Raw genomic sequence first — 25,469 nt, 5'->3', positions numbered from 1 at the left:
GCCAGAATGACTCATTCTTTTCCTGCCCGGGGGAAAAAAAATAATTTTTTTCTTTCTTTTATTTTTTTTTTTTCCGTTTGTTTGTTTTGTTTTTTGTTTTGTTGTGGAAACTGCAGCACACGGGAGAGATTTTGTTTCAAACCGAGGTTTAGTTCCCATCGCCCCCGCCTCCCCGCCCCGTGAGTCTCAGCGGTAAAGATGGCCTTGATGCGATGCAACGCAATGTGATGCAATGCGAGGTGATGCTCCCTGCTGCAGGGGGGTCCAGCCCAATTATGTAAGGGCGCTGACAGTGCTCATTGTTTTTTCACCCAAAATAGAAGACAAGAGAGCCCTCCCTCCTGTTTTCCCTCAGCAGTGGAGGAGCAGAGCTGTGGAGAATGGGCTTGTCTGATCTTCACTGTGCAAATGCCAAAACCTGCATTCACTACAGGGCTTTTTGTGAGGAGAAATCCCTCAGCCCTGTTTTTGAGAGGAGGATGCAGCAATGGGGCTGTGTAGAGGGGTATTTTAGTTACACAGTGAAGTCTGTGTGAATGATGTGTTACTGAACTTTCACTGGGAGATTTGGGGAATCAGGCTTGTGAGCGGCAGCTTGGGCTGCTGAAAGCTCAGCCTTAATAAGAGGGTTTCCCCCTTCTCCCTCCCCCTTGGAAAGAGAATAACTTAATGCTCTGACATCATGGCTTATACATGATGTCTGCTAATAAAAGCAATCCAGCTATGGTAGGGTTTGCCTACCTTCCTGCTCAGCCTGAGACCAGCCTCTGCAAATGATGAGACAGCATTTGGGGCCACAAGAAAGAGTATGTCCCATCAGGTTTTTGTTCTTGGAGCAAAATGATGCCAGTGGCTGTGGTTGTCTCTGTGAGGGGGCTGTCAGCCCTTGGGGTGGCATGGGACCCAGCTGGGGATGCTGCCCTGGGGTCTTGCATTTGGCCTCTGTTGCAGAGAATCTGGGCTCAGCTCTTCTGCCATTCAGCTATACGCCTGCACTGTCACTTCACCAGTTCATGGAGCAAATGTATGGTATAATTTCATATTGTTGCACTGTAACTTCCCCGTAGTGTCTATTTCATGGCTGTTTTGCCCTTCCTCTGCGAGCAATGGCGCTGAACACATCAGAGCTTGTGTAGCCTCTGGCTCTGGCCCCATGATTCAGGCTTGCTGTGGTTCAGCATCAGGCTGAGTAGCTGTGCCCAGCAGGAGCATCCATGTCTTTCTCCCTTGTCCATGTAAATGCTTGGTCACAGTAGGAGGGCATCTGGCTCACGGAGGTACAGTATCTTTGGTGCAGACCTCGAGTACACGTGGCAGAAGTACTTTCTGCAGGAGCAATTAAATTTGCACTGGTTTTACGATCAGTTTAGGGTTTAATTACATTTTGATTGTCTGCATTTCCTTTGAAAATGACATGATTCATTGTTTTCTGTCTCAAGTCCTCAGTATATGGAGTACTTGCATGTATATGTTTCACATGGCATGTTTTATTGTGGCATCGGCCCTGTAAGACACAATGCCAATGGAGAAATTGGATGAGTTGCTCTCAATGCTTCCAGAGCAGCAAAGGAGACACAGGCAGCCTTGGCACAGAGATGGCCTGGGGTTTAAAATGAGGTAGCTTTTCCAGTTTTGCTGAGGACAGAAAGCACGGGAGGGTTTTATTTTCTTGGTCCTGCTAAGCTGCAAATGAAAGTGATCCCAAAGGTGTGGCTTGGATCTGAGCTGTTTGCAGAACCAAATTTCCAAGCAGATAATGAAACAAGGCAAGAATAGACTGGCAGCTGAGGTGAAAGGGGTGGGACATGTGCATTTAGCAAGAACTCCCCAAGGCCAAGTTGTATTTTTGAAGCATCAAAGCATCTCTCAGTCTTCCTGATGCTGAAGATGGGTATAATGTTATAGAAGGCAGTATTATTGGAAAACTGGAGCGGCCTCCTTTTTCCAGTGAGGTGAAGAAAGTTCCTGTTTTGGGAAGCCACAAGGGAGAAGTCAACAACTTTTAATTTGATGTTTTGTCTTGAGGAGGAAGCTGCTACCTGCTCACAGCCAAGTTCTGCCTCTTCTGCCTCTCTGGCTGTGATAGCTTTGAATATCAGTGGATATCCCTGTCAGTGGGATAGGGAAAGTGGTCTGGTACACAGAAATAATTTTGCAGCCTAGGATGTAGCCCTGAAGCTGCTGTGATGAGTCTTTCAGAATGAAACGCTTTAAATACAAGGCACCTCTGTGAACTACAGTGACACCCACATAACTCCAGCTGGGACAAGGTGCCAAAAGAGGGATTTTTAGCTTCAGCTGTTCAGCTCATGGGCAGCCAGGAAAGCTGAGAAGTGGTGTGAGGGCTGGAGATTGTGGTGTGAGGCTGTGGGTGAATGGGTTTGTGTGGAAAAGAGGAGGCAGAGTGGTGTGGACTGGGTCTCGCCTTGGGAAAACAGTAGGATGGGGTGGACTTCAGCTCACATGTGTCCTAGCACTTGCACATTTTCCTGATTTTGAGTCAAAAAGACAAGGCGTGAAGTGTGTGGCTGTGTTGTCAGCCTGGCCAGAGCTCCATGGCCAAGCTGGGGCTATATGCTATTCTTGCAATTAAAGAAATATAGCCCCCCATGGGCACTTCAGGGCAGTCTTTCACTCTGTGATGGTTTTGTTTGTTTGTTTGTTTTCCCCAGATTGACAAATACCTTTACGCTATGCGACTCTCTGATGAAACTCTGATAGATGTTATGGCTCGCTTCAGGAGAGAGATGAAGAATGGCCTCTCCAGAGATTTTAACCCAACGGCTGCAGTGAAGATGCTTCCTACATTTGTGAGGTCCATTCCTGATGGTTCAGGTAAGGAGCTGAGTATTTGTGTATTAAAGATGGTGTGCTTCATGGGAAACCTGTTAGAAATACACCAATACTGCCAAGAACAAGAGCAATTTACTTTCTGCCAAGCCCTGGCACCTCCTCAAAGGCAGCCTCCCTTCTGTGTGCAGGTCAGTTCCCACAGATGCTGGAGGATTTTGTGAATTCAGTGTCAAACCCATTTTGGTGCCAATGGAAGAGCCCTTCCTATTAATCAGTTTACTAACAGTCCTGCTGAGATTTGTCTGCCAGCTGTCAATACTTCACATAGGAAGATGTTTGATTTATGCAGTTCATACTCATGTGACCTAGAGTCTTGACAGTGGCTTTTAGTCATTTGGTTTTTGACTCAACATCTCTTCTTATTTTTTCCCCAGTGGAAAAAATACTGTTGTATGCTGAATTTGAGTTTCCTGGCATTTGTTTTGATTTTTGTAGCTACCTTTTGCAGACGGTCTAAGGGGAAAACTTGCAGAACTCAAGGAGGTGCAGTGTGTGGCTCAGAAGCTGCTGCTCTGGTGTACTGAGCTTTTTCCATTGAGATGTAGGACTTATTTTTTTATGCTCACTGTACCTGATAAAAGTGGCACAAAGAGCTATCAGAAATCAAAAAGATGCTGTGTTGGTACTTGAGATCAAGATTGTCCCCATTACTTGTGCTTATGAAAAAACCCAAACAAACAAACTAAACAACCCCCCCCCAACTATATATAGGGTATATAAATATATATTAACAGTATATAATAGTGTTTATTATTTAGTAGTAACAGTAGATTTCCTTCTTGTGTAGCATGCATTGGTAACTAGTTTGGTGCCTAACACAAATTAAGTCCCTGTGTGCAGAAATTGCACAATTGCAACAACTGCATAATACGATTACCTGTTTTGAGGCTTTTCCTGAGTTAAAATAAAGAATTTGTTGGGTGAAAGAACATGAAGCCTGGTGCTTTGTGTTATTTGGTGCTGTCTGGCAGGGGAAATCATTGATAGTTCTGCTTCACTGTTGCTTTCTGCCACCTTAAGCTTTTTAGTTGAAATGTAAATACCCTCTTAAAAAAAAAAAAACAAAACCCAACAAAAAACCAAAGAAAGAGCAGGCTTGAATCCTGTGTTTCCCTTAATTTAGCACTGCTGGTTGTTATGTTGAAATGTTGTGTTGAAATTTGGAGCCTGTTGAGAAGGCCAGAAGCTGTCACACACAGCTGGGTCACGGGCAGGACTTGCTCTAAGGATTTGCACGCGTGAGGTGACTTGAGGGTTTTTGCATAGAATCCCAGTGTTTTTACCAACTCCAAAATCCCCATATTTTCCTTCATATGTGTTTTGATTTGAGCTGAGTATAGACCTGTCTCCAGTACCCTCTTCTGTCAGGGCACTGCAGGTTAGCAAATCTCGGCTGCTTTCAGTGAGCCAAATACGTTTGCGAATTGCTCCATTTTCACAAACTAGAGAGACTTCAAGAAGCAGTGTGGCACAAAGGGAAAAGGGCAGAAGTATGAGAGATTGCTCAATGCTGCTGGGACTGAACATGAGCCAGAGCAGTGGGTAGCCCTTGTTGAATGTAAGTGTGTCTGTATGTCAAGGCATTAACTTCAGATCATGTATTACATACCTACTTAAAAAAGCAACCTCGTGTATTGTGTACAGGGTGCTCAGTTCTTGATCCTGTGCCCATTTGGCTCCTGATGGCCCCTCCAGGACTATGGGCAGTGAATGTTGCAGCATGGATTAGAGCAAGGCAGTGCTTTGCCCCAGACAATTTCTGTATAACATGATAGTAATCTGTATATGCAGGTTGTGTCTGTTTGGATAGCTGTTAGAAATGCAGGCAAAACCATTTAATTATTTCCCAGAAAGGGCATGTTCTGATCCCAGGTATGAGCAATATTTGCTGTGGGTAGGTGTCATGATATTTATTTCCCTGACTCACGTCCACGCCTGCCATGTCTGGCTCAGCCATCACATAGATGAAGCCAGGGCAGATGCAGAGTCCTGTTCCCTCTTCCTCCTAAAGTCTCTGGGGGGCCCTCATGGATATGTCCATGTTGCTGTGCCCAGAGTGTGGGGTTGGCTCCTGGCTCATGGCAGTTTCTGCCTTCAACTGTTCCTCTGTAAAAGGCAGAGGCTGAAAGCTTGCCCTCTTCTCTGGCCTGTCTCTAGTTAGTGCCTTGTAAGCTCTTTCCTCTGAGTCTGATTATTATTATGAGAGCTGACTATTCAGAAAAATACTGTTATTTATTTTCAGACCAGTGCTTGTGTACTTTATTAACAAGGAGCTTTTGAGTGATAATTTTGGGGACTCTGGAGATATTGGTGTTAGCAAGTCTTTTTGCTTCATTCAGAGTTGCTTAATTTACAAAAGCCACAAGGTTTTTTGTCCAGAGTGCTCAGAATAGTATTTCAAAGTAATTCAAAATGCTTTTGAAGGATGTTCCTAAATAGATTTACAGCAGGTTTGATTGCCCCTTGGTGTTACAAAGCATAGATTAAATGCTGCTACATGGGTTTAATTCCTGAAGTACACTGAAAGAAAGCTACTACTTTGCGTATGAAAGCTTTACACTCTAGTTCAGAGTTCTTTTTTCTTTTTAACTGAAAAGGTTAATAATAAATTTTACCTTGTGATAAGCTTGATGGTGCTGGAAATCAAACATGCTAATTTGTTAATTTACTGCCTGGGAAGATACTTCTATGTGAAGTGCAGTATTTGCTTGAGGTATGTACTAAGGTGTAAGGGCCATCTGGTCCAGTGTTGATTTTTCCATTATTTATTGGAGGTAATGGCTTGCATTCAACAAATGATACTCATATGATAAAGCTTATTTGGGTATTTGGCTTAATGAGACACTTGTAAATGTTTGACTTCTAGTCTTGTTGCTGTGAAAGGGGTTATGAGTTACTGAATTTGTTATGCTGAACCCAATAAATGGAACTGGGCCTACAGTTTGGATATATTCATGTTTTTAAATGATGTTTTTACTGGAGCAAAGTGATGTTTAAAGCCAGGCTGTTTGAAAACAGGTAGGGAAGTGCTGTAAGTTCTGTATTTCTGCAAGTTGAGTCTCCCTGTGTCTTAAGCAGCAAGAAGGAAAAGTTGCATTGCAGTGCAGTAAAATCAGGAGGATTATTAGGAGTTGTGGGCTTCCGCTGTCATTTCGCTATGTTTTTCTTTATGTAGCTTATTGTCATTGTGGTTTCTCGCATGACAGTGTTCTGTTTCTGTTTCTGCAACCCTGGACAAGTGTATGGGCTTTTGCTGTGTCTTTGCCTCTCTTAGGCTGTTTCTGATAGAGCTCCTGCCCTGAGGGATGCCTCATCCAGCTCATCAACGTTGCTGAGCTTGATGGGGCTCCTGGAGGTGCATGGTGTGATGAAGAGGAAGGAGCAGCTCACTAAATCAGACTTTAGAAGTGTTGATCTGAGATTTGGCAGAGTAATCTCAGAGGGAAATCTTGGTCTGGAACTCCTTGTGGGTAAATTGCATACATGATATTTTAATGACAGCATCAGGTCAGGAGGCTCTGAGAGCAGAGTCTCATTTTGAGGTAACACATCACAAGGTACTGTCTTCCCAACTACTAGAAGTCTTTCCACATTGAGTCCAAGTAGAAGTGGAAAACCAGTGATGTTTGGAATGACCTTCCCAAAGTCCTAGTTCAAATTCATAAGGCAGAATGAAAAGAGGCCAAATTGCTCCAGAGGATGGGACTGGCAATATGCATCAGGGTGCAGGATAGAGGGGAGGCAGCTGATCCTGTCATGGCATGGGGCACTTCTGACACTGCAGAAAAGTACAAATTGATGAGGAAACCAAGATGAGAAGGTACCATGTTCCTCTGCTTCACTGTCCTTTGAGCAGCCTTGGGGAGCCTGGGGTTGCCATGTACAGACATAAATGCTGGCAAAGAGCCTTGGTGATTGACCTGGACACACACTCCTGTGTGACAAGTTGTGCACACTGCTTCCCCAAATATTATCTTTTCACAGACTTTAATGATCGCTGTGTTTGCTCCCTCTTTGATAAGGTGAGATAGCACAAGCAGTTCAGTCAAATATATTTGCCTTGCTCTCCAATGCGTCGTGAAGGTGTCATTCCTCAGGTAGCCTGGCCACGCGTCTGTGTTGCCTGAGGTTTGTGGAGCTGGTAGGGTAGTGGATTTGGCTTCAGACCTTTGAAACATCCCTCTCCATCACAGATGGAGGTATCCTAACTCTTTCCCTGGTTTCTGGGGAGGTATTTAGGAGCTCTGTGCAAGGGATCACAACTCCTGCAGCAGTACGGGGACACCCTATACTTTTTCAAACTGTTTCTCTGACTTCTCTTATCTTGACTGCAGTTTGGAGTGAATCTCAGCTTCCGAGTGTGAATTAAGTGGTTCCTGCTTTAACTACATCTGTGTGTAATTCGTTGATTTTACAGCAGTGCACAATCCAGCCACCATTCACTGTTATTTGCCAAAATGACACCTGTTTGTTTACAGCAAAAGACTGCTCATTAGTGGTCTGGCATCCCTTCATTTTACTGTCTCTATTTTCAACTTCTTTTAGGCTTTCTTTGCCCTGCCAAGCTTCATCATGAGATCTGGATACAGACAGTCCACTGTTAGTCCATTCTAGAGAAGGACTTTTTACAAGGGCATGTAGTGATAGGGCAAGGGTGGATAGTTTTAAACTGGAAGAGAGTAGATTTAGATTAGGAAGAAATTCTTTACTAAGAGGGTGGTGAAACACTGGAACAGGTTGTCTAGAGAAGTTGTGGCTGCCCCATCCCGGACTGTGTTCAAGGCCAGGCTGGAGGGGACTTTGAGCAACCTGGTCTAGTGAAAGGTGTCCCTGCCCATGGCGGGGAGGTTGAAACTAAATGAACTTTAAGGTCCCTTACAACCCAAACTAGTCTATGATTCTATGAAACCCTCATTGCAGGTGTCCGTACCAACTTCATGTTAAATTGTAGGGAATCAGGTTGTTGCATCATGTGGACACCCTGCAGCTCGAACTTCCTCTTTGTAGGCATAGGACGTCTGCCTGTGCGTTATATTCAACCAAGCTTGATGTTTCCCAGATTTGTGTTGCATGCAATTTTTAATCACTTGTGTCTTGTTTTCCATATAGAGAAAGGAGATTTCATTGCACTGGATCTTGGCGGTTCTTATTTCCGAATTCTGCGGGTGAAGGTGTCACATGAAAAAAAGCAGACGGTACAAATGGAAAGTGAAATTTATAATACACCTGAAGATATCATGCATGGCAGTGGAACACGGGTAAGCACCTCTTCCTTAGGATGTCTCTAAAGATTAGCTGCTTTCACACTGCCATTTTAGAAAAACACCACCAGAATGACCATAGCATCTTAACAGTTGCACCTACAAGCATGCAGACTTGACTACAGCTCTTTGTCAATACTGAAAATAAATAAGCAGTAGCTAGTGTAATAGAGCATGCATGGGTGCTGCAAATCTGCTGTCATTGTATGGGAGATTTTTGGCTGAGTTAGGGAAAAAATGGCCTAGAAATAAAACCTCTGACTTTACTATAAAAATCAATTTTTACAGGTAGGAAAGGAGAGCAGGAAAGCAGCTTAGTCTTTGTAAGCAACAAGCATGACCAACTCTGCAACTGTAATGTTAGATGAGGGATAGAAATACCAATGACAGCCACATATCTGTCTTGGCAGTCTGAGCAACTTGGCATTCACATGAAAAGTACAAGTAGATTAGAAAAATTACAGGAAGCTGATAGAATGTTTTGGCACAACCTCAACTTTTTTTTTGCTGAATAAATGATAGGGTTTTTTTTTAGTCTCCCATGTTCCAAGGTAGAAAATGTTTGGATCCATTTACTTGGAATTTTAGAAGGTTCTTTAGAAGAATTTATTTTCTCTTTATGATCAGAAAATGGATTACAATGAATATTTTGCTGACAGATTTGTCTCTGTGTTTTGTAAAACAAAACAGGTTGTTTTCAGCATTGAAAACGGTAAAGTTTTTTACACTTTTTACTAGAATGGGGTGCTATTTTGGAGTATGAGATCTGCAGAAAATTTATAGCTTGTTTCTAAAGGATAAATAAAAGAGGAAAAAAAAGAAAAATTGTGCAAAAGAGCATTTCTATCCTTAATATGTTTTCTGTAGAAACCTTAGTAACTTTAATATATGTAATAACTGCTGCTGCATTCCTGTGCAACAGTAAGATGGCAATCACAGCTTGTAAGTAGCACTGGTATAAGGATTGTTGTCATATCTGAACCACAGCAATAAGTACCTGTCTTGTAAAGACTTTTCATAACATTGCTACTTTGCTTTCTGGACAAAAGGTTGTGCAGTGGCTTTTCCACAAAACGGTGTTGGAGGGGAGCTGAGCTGCCTGTTGCTGGTGGAGGCAGAGAAGTCAGGAGGCAGGTTTGGAGCAGAGGTTGCTCATCCATCAAGGGATTTTGGGAGCTGGAGAGGCAAGCAGCAGGGCTGCCCACATACCTGGGGGCAAGTGTCTGTCCAGGAAGGAAAGGCAGGTTGACTTAAGGTGAGACTTGATGGAGACATGATAAAGATGGTAAGGAGAAGCCAGGAAAGGAGACATCAGGTCTTCGTTCTTTCTGTGGCTTTGTCAAGTTTATGTTGTAATTTTTAAATATCCTAAGGCCATTTGGCAGAATCACCAATGTGTAGCTCAGACTGATAGGCTTTGTTATGCTTTTTAAACTGAAAGAGAGGCGAGCAAGGCATCCACTGATCTTGGGGGAACAGTGACTCCCAGTATTTAAGTAGCAGGAAAAGGAGAACTGGAAGTATCACCAGAAGTCCATCCGGTTCGAAGTTATCTCATGACGATATCCAACCATGACTAAAACACTTGCTGTGAGAGTTTACAGGGAAGCATGATGGATGCCTGGGAGGTACACAGGCAGGTGATGATTTGATGCTTATGACTGATGTGTACAGTTGAGGTTCTCTGAAATCCCTGAGCCAGATTAGTGGAACACTTGGACTGAGCTGCCCACACTGGGTAGGTTACTAGTATGTTTTCTGCAAGCTGTGTCATTAACTTCAGTGAGTAACTGAGTAGTCTTAAAGCCTAAGACATAATCAGCTTACTGAAGGGATTGTGATTTATGGCTTCATGCCTCACTAGCATGGTTCGTTTTGATATTTTCTACTCCACTGCATTCAAACTTCTATTTCTGCCTGTCAGGAATGGGCTGACACCTTTGCCAGTTGGAAACAGTTCCCTGTCAAAACTAAGGGCAAAACTCTCATTGACTTCAGCAGTGCGATAGCAGGTCTAAAATTTGTAAGAAGCCTGTGTTCTGTGTCAACTCAGCAAATGGGAGCATGCCTGAGGCTTGATTTTGCTGTTGCTTTTTGTGTTCTGCCACCACTGGAGGTAGGTTATGGATTTGCGGCTGTCCTCCCGATCCAAAGATGTGTTTTCCTTGCTCCTTAAATCTTCCCCTTTCAGGGGCTTGAGCTCAGATCTTCAGTTGCTTGCCAAAGTCTGCTGGCTGCCAGCCAAATGCATCCTTGTGGAGACTTCTTGGAGCCCAATCTGAGCAGGTAGCTTTGTGACCAGAGGAAGTAATGAAACTTGGTATCGTATTGCTCTGCCATCTTATGGTTGTATCACTTCAGGTCTACAAAGGTGTAAAATATGCCTGGTCCTTTCCTCTTGGCTCTGGTGTTTGCTCCGTCTCTGACATTTGATAAAATATTGGCCTCACTGTTCCCTTCCACACACCTGTGGGTGGATGGGAATTTGGATTTTTCGTCAATCTGCCTGCCCTACTTTAATGAAATACACAGGAACTTTTTGCCTCTAGTGTCCTGTTGGAGTTGTTTGGCATCTGTGAGGTTTGGATGTTAATATGGCAGGGGCATGTACAATGCTTCACAGAATCTCCTTATGAAAAATCTTAAAATCATCAGTGGTAGCAAAATTAATAAATGCCCCTCTCTTTTTTCTTTTTTTTTTTGTACATTTTCTCCTTTTGAGCAGTGCCTTCCCTCTGTGCTTTTACTAAAAACAGTAGCCCAGCCAGACCATGCATTACTGACTACACACTGCTACTCTAGAATGTGGCTAATAGTTAACTGCCTGTGCAGGCTGTGGCATGGGTTATGCTCACGCGCCCCACTGCCAGCCCAGAGCCCTGATGACTGATGGTACATTGCTTGCAGCAAGCATGCATGCTAACTCACAGAGGCGAGCTTCAGCAGGTTGTGCTGGGACTGTGAACACCAGCAGGTGCATGGACTTTCCAGACTGCTAGAGGAATGCCCAGGGATCTTCTGCAGATGGACTTAAAAAGCAGGACCCATCTCTTCTGTATGCAGTCATGGTTCATTGCATAAGAGTGATTTTGGTAACATCCACTGTCAATATTTCTGTTTCTTGTTCCCTGAATTCCTGAGGGGTTTGAGGTTGGCCCCTGGTGGTTGGTTGTAGTCTTGAGAGGAGCTGAAAGTTTAGTAGGATTGAGTGTTTAGCAAGATACTTTAGATGGAAAGCATAATAAAAACATATACTCCTGTTATTTTTGTGTTCCTCCTGGAGAAGTTGTTGTATTTTATTACTTAACTATAGTTCTTTTCATAGCTCCTTTACCTCTCTCCCTCGTTTGGACAGCTAAAAATAGTCTTACATTATTTTCCCATGCTGTTTTGCTGTGTGTGCTCAGAAAAATGTCCATGATTTGCCCAGGACAAGGGGAAACTACTCCATTTATGCGTAATCAAATCTGACCTAATTTTAGGAATGGCTTTACTTGTAACATTACACACATCAATTCTTGACCTGCTTTGAATGGCAAAATATTCCTCTTCATTTTTAGTAATTGTTGCAGCATGTCTAATGCTTTCCCATATCTTTGAGACTGTAAATTGTTCCTAATAAAGCTACGCAGGCTAATTGTGACCCATAGATATCTTATTGTACTCCCTTCCAATTATCCCCAGTCTTCTGGGCATTTTACCTGGCCCCATCCTACCAGTGCTGCAGAGAGAGTTGCGTTGTTTTTGTTTATTGGTTTGGGGATTCTTTTTCAGGGAGTTAAAATGCGAATCACAGTTATCTTTTGGGGCAAGCGGTGACTTGTTAGTAGTTTGACATCCATTTGTGGTATGTGTCAGTTCAAGGCATGTCTGGCATTTTTGTACTGGTAGATACAAATGTGTATTTTCATTGCTTCGGTTGCTAAGGCTTGATTGCAGCTTTGAGTGTTGTGATCTACCTGAGTGTCTTTCCAAAGACCTCGGTGTGAGAGACATCGCTTGCCTTTATGTCCACACACTCCCTGGCATGCCTGGCTCCTGGCCTAGCTGGCAGGGACACATAATGCTATTGTCACAGGGTGCGTCTGGGTGGGAATTGGCACCTGTGAGCTTGCTGCAGGCTGCCTGTGTAATTAGCATTTTAAAAAATGCAGAAAATGTTCCCATTTCGGGTTGTTTCTCAGAACATGTAAAATACTTACAAAAATCCCCTGGGCTTCCTTTTCGTTTCTTTGTTGTGTGCTTTAGGAATAGTTTTGAGAGATGATGTCCTTTTGTGTGGCTCCTGCAAAGTGCTGGGTTCTCCAATCTCAGCAATGCTTGAGTGAAGCAGATGTAATCTTCTCTGTGTTACTGTAAAAGTGCTCAACCTCCTGTTCTTTTGAGGTGCTCCTTCCTGTTATTGAAAGGTTAAAAGAACAGTTCTGTTGTCATAAAATGTTAGATGGAAGGTTTATGGCAGGTTCAAGAGTCACATGCCCCTTGTTTCAGGAAAAGCATTTTTATATGGGTATAAAAGACGCCATGCAGAATTAGGTGCATAAAAGGACAATGTATTTCATAATTTATTAATTATTAAGGTGTTAATATACACTGCCTGAGAGTATTTTCATAGCTATGTCATTTATATGTCTTTGACAATTTGGAGCAGCTATTTTCCCCATTCCCTTCAACCAGTACAGTTTTTATATGCAGTTTGAAATATATTCTTCCTGAAACTGTATGTCTAATTGTGGTGGTTTTGTACTTTTCTAATAGCTTTTCGATCATGTTGCTGAATGCCTGGGTGACTTCATGGAGAAACAACAAATCAAAGACAAGAAATTACCGGTTGGGTTTACGTTTTCTTTCCCCTGTCGACAATCCAAGCTAGATGAGGTAAGAAGATTTCACAATTTTCTTAATTTGCAGAAGAGCTACTGTGTTATTAAAACACTGGTATGAAAGCAGTATCCCGACAGGTCTCATTTTCAGGATAAATGAGTGTTATATTTCACTGCCAGTCTTCATTTTTGTGTTTACATTTCTGTCTGAAATAGCTGGTTAACAGATGATGAAGAGGCATCTGATGTTTTGTATCGCCTCTGTGTCAGCTCCTCAGTATTATGGTTTACCATGTAAACGCAACAGCAGTTTTTTCCTGCCTCCTGTGCAGCCTTTTTCACCACTCCATGGGGCGTAACTGGGAAGAACCCAGCCCAGCAGCGTTTGCTGAGAGTTTTCTGAACTTCACAAGTGCACTGGGCAGGCCACCTGGAAGCAATGTGCTTTAAAAAAGAGTGGAAATTACTAGTGTTGTATGAAGTGATTGATGGGATTCCCATTACAAGGATGCTATGGTGTTTTCTTTCTTTGCTCATTGTAGCACAAATGACTCAGCAGCCTCCTGCTACAGCATTGCTATGGCAACAGTGTAGCAAATTAATGCAGGAAAGTTAAATCCACACAAAAAGTGAAGAGGTTATACTGTTAAAACACGACCTGCTTTTCTAGCTCGCAGGTCTCTAGGTTAGCCTGGTGCAACAGCTCCCCAGATGCTGGTGCTGAGGAGAGCCAGGTGAGGCATGATTTTTATTACATTTCGCATTTCTTGAGCTATGCTGAGCTGAAACCAAAGGTGCTTAATAAGTCAGGGTCTGAACAGAGTTAAGAACAGAGCACTGCCTTTTTGTGCATCAGTTCAGGAAAGATGAGTTGATTTTGGTGCAGCTCTCCAATCTGTCCATGGTGCATGGTAGGGCTCAGGCTGTTGACTGCAGCAGAGTCATGCTGGGGATGTGGTTGTGAAGTTGAGTCGCCCTTGAGAAAATTTGTTTAGCTGCATGATGAAAGTTGCCTGTTTGCAGGCTGGTTTGCTTAAGCCAGCTGGGATGAAATCATGCTTGTCTGCGGCAGGGGCAGGTAGGTAGCATGTGGGATGGCTTGGGGATACCTGTAGAGACTTGGAGATGAGCCATAGCAGAGTGGAGGAAGAGAGTAAGAGTAAGATAGTAAGAGTCTCAATTTAAAAAAGAACTAAAAAAAGTCAAAAAATGAAACTCGGTTCCAAGAGTTTTTGTGATGTTTTTGACATTTGAAAATGCATTTTTCTGGACCCGGTAGGCCAGATCTTTTCCTGAATTGCTGCTTCTGTGAGGCTGTGCTTGCTCGGGTGCTGTTTTCTTGTGCTTGTTGAGCAGGAGTAGGCAGGGTGGTCCCTGTTTTCTCCAAGGGTGACAAGATGGCACTGCATGGTTGCGTCTTGTTCAACCCTGCTGCACTCCAAGGGCTCCTTCCTGCTGCCAGGGTCTTGCTGGTGAAGCAAAACATCCTTCCAGCAGAGTGGCTGGTCATGCTGAAAGGAGCTGCTGTCTGCCAGTGTGGTTTGACCAGTTTCCTGAATGATAAAACGTACATGGAGCAAGGGGCCCTTTTGCTCATTAAAGCTGTGCTTGCAGACTGGGCTTTGCCCACGGTTTGGCTGTGCAGCATCATGGGGCTGGGTTTCTAAATAATGCTAATGAGGGCAGCACAGTGGCAAAACTTGCACAAACTGAGTTTGTGGTTTAGTGGTAGGACAAATACCTCCTGGCCTGGAAAAAGCTGCCCTGACCCTTCTGTCCCCTGTTGGGAAGGGGGATGTGCACAAGATGTGTGATTGATTTTTAAGCTGAGATATGGGCAAATGTGCACCTGGGCAATGGCTTCTGGTGCCTATAGGCTTCAACTTTTCTGGTTCTTAGCTTCTTGGACTCCTGTTGTGATAGATGTGAATTTTGTGATGGGTGTGAATAGCTGAGCTGATTTGTCTTTCCTGTTAACTACTGTCAATGCATTTTTTTTTCCTTTTATTATTATTTACTCATATACCAAATGCTCTGAGTCAGCCAGGTATTATCTAAAAAATAAAAATTCAGATGCAGTCATTACCTTGGGGCACATGAAGACTCTGTATCATAGTTTGCAGACAAGGAATTCAATGTCAGGATTCCCTTTTTGATCCATGCTGTAAGTCCGGGCCATGCATTGCTACCTTTCCGGTATTTCCATTTGCCCTAACCTGTAAACGTGATCTCACAGTGAAAGAAGCCTGGACAGCTGGGACTTCAGGCAGCAAATTTGTAGCAGTCTGATCTTTGCCGCAGCTGAGTCCTGGACATACAAACATCACTTCGTTTTGGTTAGTCCTGTGCAGTCAGCTTTTTTGAAAGCAATCAATTTCCATGGCCTGAAAGGATTACATGGTTTTCCAAGAAAAACTGTCAAGGAACAGCAAGGATAAGAGTGGGCTGAAAATACAAACTGCAAACAAACCATTTTCTAGCAAGGGAAAGGAAAACAGTTTCCTAACTGAGTTTACTGTAAAGAGAATCAAAGACCACCAAGTGTCTCAGGTTGAGTTGCTAGGTCATGTAGGAAGAGAGACCTGAAGGTGATTTGAAGTATAAAATCTTGTTTTTAAGGAAAAAAAAATCAATTTTTGTCTTATAGAATAGAATCATAGAATAGTTAGGGTTGGAAAGGACCCTAAGATCATCTAGCTCCAACCCCCCTGCCATGGGCAGGGACACCTCACACTAAACCATGCCACCCAAGGCCTCATCCAGCCTGACCTTGAACACTGCCAAGGATGGAGCACTCACAACCTCCCTGGGCAACCCATTCCAGTGCCTCACCACCCTCACAGTAAAGAATTTCTTCCTTATATCCAATCTAAACTTCCCCTGTTTAAGTTTGAACCCGTTACCCCTTGTCCTGTCACTACAGTCCCTGATGAAGAGTCCCTCCCCAGCATTCCTATAGGCCCCCTTCAGATACTGGAAGGCTGCTATGAGGTCTCCACGCAGCCTTCTCTTCTCCAGGCTGAACAGCCCCAACTTTCTCAGCCTATCTTCATACAGGAGGTGCTCCACTCCCCTGATCATCCTTATGGCCCTCCTCTGGACTTGTTCCAACAGTTCCATGTCCTTTTTATGTTGAGGACACCAGAACTGCACACAATACTCCAAGTGAGGTCTCACGAGAGCAGAGTAGAGGGGCAGGATCACCTCCTTCGACCTGCTGGTCACACTCCTCTTGATGCAGCCCAGGATATGGTTGGCTTTCTGGGCTGCGAGCGCACACTGAAGCCGGCTCATGTTCATTTTCTCATCGACCAACACCCCCAAGTCCTTCTCCGCAGGGCTGCTCTGAATCTCTTCTCTGCCCAACCTGTAGCTGTGCCTGGGTGGCATCCTGTTGAATATTACTCTCTTGTTTTATCAGGGTATTCTGATAACCTGGACAAAGCGCTTCAAAGCAAGTGGAGTGGAGGGAGCAGATGTTGTGAAGCTGCTTAACAAAGCCATCAAGAAACGTGGGGTAAATTGTACTTTATGTTTTTTTTAGCTCTGTATCACAGCAAAATGGAGTTTCTTTGTCCTTCACATCAGTGACTTGAGCGTGTGATCTGAGTGATGGAGTAGCTCTGCTTTCTTGCATGAAGATCTGTGGTTTTGCCATTTGTTGGGAAGATGAATTGATGTCAGAGTTACTATGTGGAAGCTGTGATTTTCCTCATAGCACAAAACTGAAGCACTATGTTGTGGTTTGTCGCTGGCAACCTTCCACAATTTTATCACTCTCCAAAAACGGAGAAAGTGTTGTGTGTCAGTACCACAGCTTTTCAGTGATACCAGCATGTCCCATTCCCGGCAAACTGCATCTCATGGTCTGCATTCAGTTGTGTTGTGCAGCTGCCTTGCTTGGGAGCAGCAGAGGAGCAGAGTGGAAGAGAAGGGGAATTTCAGGCTCAGTGAGCTGCGTTGCTCCCTGCAGTTCCTTGCTGCTGATTTTATAGAGGGTGAAGGTGACCTGGCTGCTGATTTAAACAAAAAGGTACTGAGTGTGAGATGGAATTAATTTGGGTTTGCATAATGCTTGCAGCCAGGTGATATGTTGATTATTCAGCATCCAAATTCATCAGACACTGGGCAGTATTTGCTCTATTTGGGCAGTTGTGGACTCTTAAGCAAACCTGAGTTTTACTGTCACTGGACATCAGACTTGGTATCAGGAAGAATAATGCACTGAAGAAGCTGGAAAGGAATGAGTGAATGTCATTTGGATAGCTTATTTAATTGCATTATTTACTTATATTTTTGTGTCAAAATCTTCACTTGTAATAAAACTCCTAAATGTTTTAAGTGAATTCTATGAGAAATACATAACTTGAGAATATTTTCTAGATCGACTCCTCAAGCAACTGCATCATATTACTCCATGATGTTTAGCTGAAGAGTTTCTCCCTCCCTCATGTATAGCCCATTTCTTTTCTGCCTAAGGGTGCTTATATGAGGTCTTTGCTGTCTAAAATTATGCTGCTGCTCTTTTATTGTTTGCTTGGTGCGTTAGTCTGCTTGTCAATTGTCTTCTTGGGTATGTGGGACAGGAAACTGGCAGACAGAGCAGATGATGTTTAAAAAGATGAGCTGAGGTATTCAGGCAAACTGTCTTCTGTTCCTTGTGAAATTAGCCGATACAAGCAAACCAGTGATAAACCAAGCACTGTTTTTCAGATAAGCCATTTAGTCCAAGTAACATTTTGTTCCTCCCTCAGGACTACGATGCAGATATCATGGCTGTTGTGAATGACACTGTTGGGACTATGATGACCTGTGGGTTTGATGACCAGCGCTGTGAAGTTGGCTTAATCATTGGTAACGCACATTGCTTCTGCAGCATGCATGTGTCTTTTCTCTCTTGCGTGGCCTGTTTGTTTATCACTTTCTGATGTCCTTTCCCTAAAGGCACTGGTACCAATGCCTGTTACATGGAGGAGATGAGGCACATTGACCTAGTGGAGGGGGATGAAGGCAGAATGTGCATTAACACAGAATGGGGGGCCTTTGGAGATGATGGCTCGCTAGAAGACATCAGGACTGAGTTTGATCGAGAGATTGACCGTGGATCCCTTAATCCTGGGAAGCAGCTGTGAGTGAGACAGTAATTTGTGAGCTTAGTTTCTTTTGTTTTCCACTCCATGGTCCGTCTTCCACTTGTGTTATGAATTCAGCAGTTCAAGAAAGTTCAACTTTTGTGGTGAAGCAAACAGCAGGCTGGGCTGGGCAGTGTGATGGCACAGCTGGGCTCTGCCTCCCAGTGTTGCCCGGGGATGGATGGGTGACTGCTGCTATCCTCTCCCACAGGTTTGAGAAGATGGTCAGTGGGCTGTACATGGGGGAGCTGGTAAGGCTCATCCTGGTGAAGATGGCCAAGGAGGGGCTGCTCTTTGAGGGGAGAATCACCCCTGAGCTTCTCACCAAAGGGAAGTTTGAGACAAAGCACGTTTCTGCCATAGAAAAGTAAGTACCTAACCCTTTTCACTCCCTGGGTTTCATAGTGACTCTGAATGTTAATTTTCCAGTATCTCTTTTTACTTTGTGAGGAGATGTGCTGCACTGGGGTGGCTGCCATCCTCTAGCACAGGTGCAGAGCTGCCATATGGGGACCCCCAGCAGACAGTCTGTGCCTTCCTCCCTAAGATACATTTCTCCCTTTTTCTGTGTTGGAAGGAACTGTGAAAGCCAATCAGTCTGTGCAGCTATAGGGTATGCTCTGTGCTACCTCTCACCTGCTCACAAAATCTCAGAAGTTTGTACCCTGCAGCTAAACACAGGGGTGAATTGGCTTAGTGCCTCTGAGCAAATACTTGTGCTGCTCCTTGCTGTATCCACGGGATCACTGGGCAGAAAGAAAACAAGTGTGACAAGGCAAAGCATTCAGTCTCATAGGCAGTGCTGGGTGCTACATGGCGACCTCTGAGCTATGCACCAGTTGGTTTCTTATGGTGTCATCACCCCTTTGGGGAGTACTTACTGTGTCTCCCCCCTGCATTTTTAAAATCTGCATCACTGGGATGGTTTGTACTGTAGTCATTGCGCTGGCTTTTCTTTTTGAAATGTTGCTGATTTTGGTGCACACGTATAGAGGTACTATTGGTTATGAATGCAGTCCGAAGGGAATAGCCAGTAACTTCTATAGCATCTGGCCCCTGCCTTGTTTCACCCCTGTCCCTGCAGATGGTCTTATCTGCACAGATTTCTGTTAAGTGTGTGTGTTCATTCATCTTAAGCACAGAGGTCTGTATAATGGACCAATATAAAGTTAAACAGCAATGAGAAAAATGCAGGTATCAAGAAATTCAGTTAAGAGCAAAATTAGCCCTGAAATCCCGCCTCACTTCCTGAAGAGCACTTTGGTTCTAAGTAGAGGGCACATCCCTGTGAAGCTTCACATTTCTTGCTGATGCTGGCAAGATGCAACAGTCCTTAGAAAGATATATGGAGTGCAGTTAGTAATGACAAGATATACTCCTTGTGGTTTTTGTCTGGGAAATGACCGAGCTGGACATGGATAAGTTTTGCCAGAAACTTTGCTCTCATGCTGGTTGCTGATGAGGGAAAACACAGTTCAAGAAACAGAAATTCAGGGAGATCATAAAAGCCTGAAAAGAGACCCATTAGGATGAAATGACTTAGGGTTTTGTTTTTCATGCTCTTAGTTTATTGAGACATATGAGCAAGTGAGCGTGGGATTTAGGTGTATGCTTTTGTGGGGCTCGTGCTTCTGGCTCCAGAGAGAAGCTGAAGTTTAAAGCATCAGTGTGATCAAGATGGATGTAATTCCTCCAGGTCTGTAAAAGTGCTTAGAAGCTGTTAGTTTTCTTAGGAGTGCACTGAAGGAGCTGTCGTGTGATTGCTGCCCTGCTTTGGGTCTGGCGCAGGCCAACTGTAACCTGAGCTACCACACATGCTGTGCTTGTAGGGGATGCCCCATCTCTGCAGGATACGGCTGGTCCTGGTCCCATGCTTTGTGTGTTCACTTTTGGAGTACAAGAAGCTTGCTTGGTAGAAGATTTGTTCTGATCATGTGCACAACAGAAATGTACTGTGTTGGAAAGAGACTTGCACATGATTATAATTGGACAGGTTGCCAGTGGCATAATATATGTCTGCCTCATGGGAAATGAATTTGAAGGAGGGCAGGCTCTTGGGTACATATGGGAGTAATCCTGCCCATAGGTGGCTGCTTTAGTACGTGGAATTACATGGTTTGCAGGTGGCATGTTTGCACCAGGCTTTAATGGAAAGCTGTTTCTATCTGTGAATGAATGCATATTTAGAGCTTTTTATTTCAAGCCTTGAGGAGCTTTCCAGTCCAAATCTCCAAGAAATTTTCCTTATGACCCCTTTCTCAAACCCCAAGCAGGGACACTCATGGTCAGATGTGCTTCAGTCCTGCATTTTATAGTTCTCCCACTAAGAAGTATCCTTTATTCCTCTCTGTAGAAGCAAGGAAGGTTTGAACAAAGCCAAAGAAATTTTAACCCGCCTGGGGGTGGAGCCGTCCCATGAGGACTGCATTGCCGTCCAGCACGTCTGTACCATCGTGTCCTTCCGCTCAGCCAACCTGGTAGCCTCTACACTGGGTGCCATCCTCAACCAGCTGCGAGATAACAAAGGGGTTGGCCGCCTCCGGACCACCGTGGGGGTTGACGGCTCCCTCTACAAGATGCATCCACAGTGAGTCTCTCTGCTCCTTCCGTTAACACTCTTCACCTGCCACAGTCTCTGGCTTGCAAAGGGTTGAGCATGTAACCCCAAGATGTCACCCAGGCATGCAGTTTGGGTGTGAGATGAGGAACCCAAAATGTGGGTGTGGGGGTTTGGTCTGAGATGGGAGCTTAGTGGAAAAGGGAGATGTCTTTAAGTGAAGAAGTAGGGTGACATCTTAAAAAAAAACAACAAAACAAAACAAAAAAAAAAAACCAACCAACCAACCAAAAAAAAAAAAAAAAAAAAAAACACCAAAAAAAACAAAAAACAAACAAACAAACAAAAAAAAAACAAAACAAAAAACCAACCCCAAAACTGAGTAACTGGATACTGAAAGATTAATGAAAACAATGGTGGTTTGAGCACATATCTTAAGGGATCTCAAAAGACCTCTTAGTAGGAGACTTTTCTTTGTACAAAATATTACTTTGTGCTTTAAGGAGACCTGCATTAATGCACCTTGATCTCTGTTTTCAATTTAAACTCAGTTGTTTAGAAAATGACTGTGCCTAACCCTATTTTTTTTCAGTCTTCTCTGAAGATACTTGGGGTTTCCAAGGGAAAAAACCATGGTGCTTACATTTCGAATGGCATTTAAAAAACTGGTTTTGACTTGGTTTTCCCCATCTTGAAAGTCACATTTTTAATCAAACAGCTGTTTAGATTTATGTAGAAATCAGAAAGGAATTTGAGCTCTTCCGCTGCAGGTGTACCTGGTCCTCATAACAGGATTTAAGTGTGTTAGTGTCATATCCCCAGTGCCCAAGCCCTAATGCTGCGGATGCTTGGAAGCGGCTGCACCTGCGTAAGGATTTCCAAGTTCAGAATAAAGAAATGAAAGACACATGCAGTGTGCAGGTGTGGTTTATGCGCACATAGTAAATGGTTTCTATTTAGTAAATAAGAACTGGTGAGAACAAGTCAGTTTCCAGTCTTCGCTGGAGGATTTAGCTGTGAGTAAGCAGGTGCACAGCATATAGGACATACCTTGGTATTGGAGCTGGCTAGGTGGGCTCAGTGTCATTTGTGAGGAAACTTTTGAAAGGAGAAATACGTTTAACATTTACTTTTAGTTTCTCATCTTTTTGTTGGGGGGAAAAGAATTCCTTAAAGAAAAATATAAAATTTTGGCCAACAAAAATATTTCCAATAATGCTATTTTGGATAGCTTTTCCAGATGGTAGGTCAGGGGTGTGTTAAGATAACATAGATGGCAATTTTTATTCCTGAACTCTTTCCCCACACCATCTAAACCAGTAAGTTTAGACAGCTTGATAACCCCAGGAGAGGGAATTGGAGCAGTACTGGGGCCAGGGGGTTTCTTCCATCTAGGATCAGGTCCAGGGGATGATACTGATGCTCCCCCTTGCTTTTTGCTGGCATTTCTTAGAAACTCATGAAGAAAGAGGCCACAGGGAAGACATGGCAGTTTTCCTACTGGAGAGTCTGTAGCTAGTTTGGGCATGGTGAGGCTCCTTGCTCCCTTTGCGGTTGGTCTGCATTGGCAGCAGAAATTCTGGGGACTGCTGGGGAGGTGACACAGACAGAGGCTTGCAGCCTCCCCTCCCCACAGGTACGCCCGGCGCTTGCACAAAACCACTCGGCGCTTGGTACCTGACTCAGAGGTGCGGTTCCTGCTCTCGGAGAGCGGCAGCGGGAAGGGAGCAGCGATGGTGACAGCAGTGGCATACCGGCTGTCAGAACAGCACCGGCTCATTGATGAGACACTGGCTGAGTTCAAGCTCACCCATGAGCAGCTGCTGCAGGTGAAGAAGAGGATGAGGGCGGAGATGGAAGCAGGGCTGAAGAAGAAGACTCATGAGACTGCCAAAGTGAAAATGCTGCCCACGTTTGTCCGCAGCACGCCGGATGGGACAGGTAAATGTCTTGCTGGAGTGAGGGCACTGGCTCAGCCACGAGGTGACCAGACTGGGCTCTCTTGAGAAGTGAAGGGGTTTGGGTTTGGTGGAGGGTGAACAGATCTGGTACAACGGAAGAGGAGCCTTTTGAGCTATGGAAAGGAGGAAATCTCAGTCATGGGCAGGGCAGCCTGCGCTGCCCTTATGCTGGTTGCTGGCAGCCTGGCCCCATGTCCTTCCCCAGGGTCCAAGCTATCCGTGTCCTGGGGAGAGGAGACCATAGCTGAATTCATAACCCAAACCCTGTTTGCACCACCTGGGCAGTTCTTTGCATTTCAGGGTTGCTGGCCAAATTTCTGCTTCTTCTCAGGGAGCAGTTGTGTTGGTCCCTTTCCCTGTTGTTTTAATACAAAATGAAACTACAAACCACACACACACACACACAAAGGGCTGCAATAATCAGAGCAGCATCTAAATACTCCTTTGGTGAAGATCTTCCCAACTGAGTTTCTAAGAGATTTTCTATCGAAGTGCCTTCCAGGGAAAGCACTTTTTTAGGTTTTGCTTATGGTTCTTTAAATATACACACATGTTCTTTTACAGAGAATGGAGACTTTCTGGCACTTGACCTTGGAGGGACAAACTTTAGAGTTTTGCTGGTGAAAATCCGCAGTGGTAAAAGAAGAACAGTTGAGATGCACAACAAAATCTATGCCATTCCTATAGAGGTGATGCAGGGAACAGGAGAAGAGGTGAGTATTTGTGTGTCTCTTTAGCAGCACTGCTGCTTTTCAAATTTGTTAAGAGCATGTAACATGTACAACTTCAAATGTATGACTTTTCTCTTTAAAGCTGTTTGATCACATTGTTACCTGCATTTCTGACTTCCTGGATTATATGGGGATAAAAGGTGCACGACTTCCACTTGGCTTCACGTTTTCCTTCCCTTGCAAGCAGACCAGTCTGGATGCTGTAAGTTCCGTCTTAGTATCTTTTGAATCTGCTTTTGTGCTTATGCTATGCCTGATTTGTCTGTCTTCATATCATTTATGTGACTTATACGGAGGTTGTACATGGGGAGTGTTCATGATCTGACCCTGACCAGTACAGCTGCTCCTATAAATAGTTCCTTTAAAAGTAACAAAGCAAATACTCCTCAGCCCAATGCTGTGACAGATAAGAGCATTTAAATTTTTCATGGTGGTGATATCCATTTTTTAAGGTATCATGTTTTTTTTCCAATCATATAAACTTGCTGGACTGTGATACTTCCCTGGTTTTGCAAGCAGTAAGGAAAAGTCCATCCCTGCTGCCAGTGCCTGTTCCCCAGCTGATCTCATCTCACTGTATGGACCAGATGGACCGGGGCTTGCTTGGCTATGTCACCCTAAGGGCGACAGTGTAGCCTACAGCATGTCCCTGTCAAGTGTGCCCTTTTTCTTTTCACTTTCATGTTTAACTTCTTCACTGCCACTTACTTCCACCAACTCCCCCTGTCCGGCTGTAAATAGTTTCCTGTGTACTTTTTGCTTTTTTTAAAGAAAATACATATTTTCTGACACACTTTTTTTATAGTTTGTTGCATTGCTCTGGAAATTTGGAGACTAAGCATTATTAGTAGTTTTAGATGCAAATTTCACATATAGTAAGAGAGACTCCTTTTCATAGAGGCTTTTCTGTATAACCTAATACTAAAGCATTTGAAATGTCAAGTGTACAGAGTAACATTCTAGTCTTAGTGAAAATAAGATGACTATTCATATATAAGGAAGGGGGAAATAGGCAGTGATGTTTGGAGCAGCATTCAAATTTCCAGCTCTAAAATACTGCCACCCTGCTGATGATAGGAGGCTGGGTCAAGCCAGGGAGGCTTTGGAGTGTGATGGAGAGAGAAGACAAGTTGTTCAACAAAACATAGCACCTGGGTGAATCCTGGAGAGCCTCCTGTGAGCTGAGGGCCCCTATGAGTCCACATACCAACTGGTCACAAATATTCATGGCCACTGGCTGGGATGTACGGTCAGAATTGTGTGATATCCTCTGGTCACCTGTGTGAGGTGTTGTGATTTTGTGCTTTTATGGTCTGGTGAGGCGAGCAAATGCAGGGAAGTTATCAGATAGAAATGCTCAGTCATCATCCCTTAGAGGACTGTAGGACTCTGGGGGCAATTTGTAATGCACCAGGAAACTTGATAACCTATTTTCTTTCTTTTTAGGGTATCCTTCTCAACTGGACAAAAGGTTTCAAAGCTACAGATTGTGAGGGAGAGGATGTGGTGTATTTGCTTAGAGAAGGAATTAAAAGGAGAGAGGTAATATTTTCTTCTGTTTTTGTTTTCTTTTTCACCTCCTACTTCTCCCTTGCCTCCATACTTGACAGATCTTGTGGGTCAGGCTGGCTTCCTCTCGTAGGGTTTGTGTGCTTTGAGGACATGGGCTGTGCCTCCTGTCCACAACAGAAGGTGTTTGCCTTGCAGCAGGTCCAGGTACAGCGCTGCCAATGCCATGTGGCTGTGCTGACAGTCTAGAGAGTGCACAGTGGAAATGGGAGAGTTCAGCCACCAAACTGAAATTGCTACTCAATATGAGCTACACTGGAGATTTTGTCTTATTGCTTGAGTTTTGTTTTTTTTCCCCAGGATTCTAACTTTCCAAATTTGGCAGAACTTTCAAGACTTCTTTCAAACCCTATGGCAATTTTCATTGCATCAGAGCATGGAGATAGGAGGAGTTTTCAATACAGTGACTGTAGGAATGCACATCAGTGCACCCTAAATGACAGTTCCCTCTCCCCCCTCAAACCCTTGATCTTGAAAAATCCTCAAGCAGCTTAGCTGAAACTTTCTAGGAAGGAAAGAAAAATAGCCTGAGGAGATCATTAATTTTACAGAATTCCTATCAGGAAGTGAAAAAGAGATTTT

The 25,469-nt window shown here is 43.9% G+C and overlaps 1 protein-coding gene across 2 annotated transcripts in view; it reads left to right on the top strand.

Annotated features, from left to right (window-relative positions):
- LOC308223187 (hexokinase-1) overlaps positions 1-25,469 on the top strand; it is a 46,341-nt gene that overhangs the window by 12,269 nt on the left and 8,603 nt on the right. For both annotated transcript variants that reach the window (XM_080621920.1, XM_080621921.1), the window contains exons 2-13: positions 2,673-2,835; positions 7,963-8,111; positions 12,873-12,992; positions 16,359-16,454; positions 17,692-17,791; positions 17,882-18,065; positions 18,281-18,436; positions 20,423-20,656; positions 22,263-22,567; positions 23,152-23,300; positions 23,401-23,520; positions 24,765-24,860. In XM_080621920.1, coding sequence (XP_080478046.1) covers positions 2,673-2,835; positions 7,963-8,111; positions 12,873-12,992; positions 16,359-16,454; positions 17,692-17,791; positions 17,882-18,065; positions 18,281-18,436; positions 20,423-20,656; positions 22,263-22,567; positions 23,152-23,300; positions 23,401-23,520; positions 24,765-24,860 — 1,872 coding nt within the window. The remainder of the gene's footprint in view (positions 1-2,672; positions 2,836-7,962; positions 8,112-12,872; positions 12,993-16,358; positions 16,455-17,691; positions 17,792-17,881; positions 18,066-18,280; positions 18,437-20,422; positions 20,657-22,262; positions 22,568-23,151; positions 23,301-23,400; positions 23,521-24,764; positions 24,861-25,469) is intronic.

This window comes from Psittacula echo (assembly GCF_963264785.1).
Source record: "Psittacula echo genome assembly, chromosome: 6".
NCBI classification, from domain to species: domain Eukaryota; kingdom Metazoa; phylum Chordata; class Aves; order Psittaciformes; family Psittacidae; genus Psittacula; species Psittacula echo.
The sequence above is the reverse complement of the archived record's forward strand: the minus strand, read 5'-3'. Positions and strand labels throughout refer to the sequence as shown.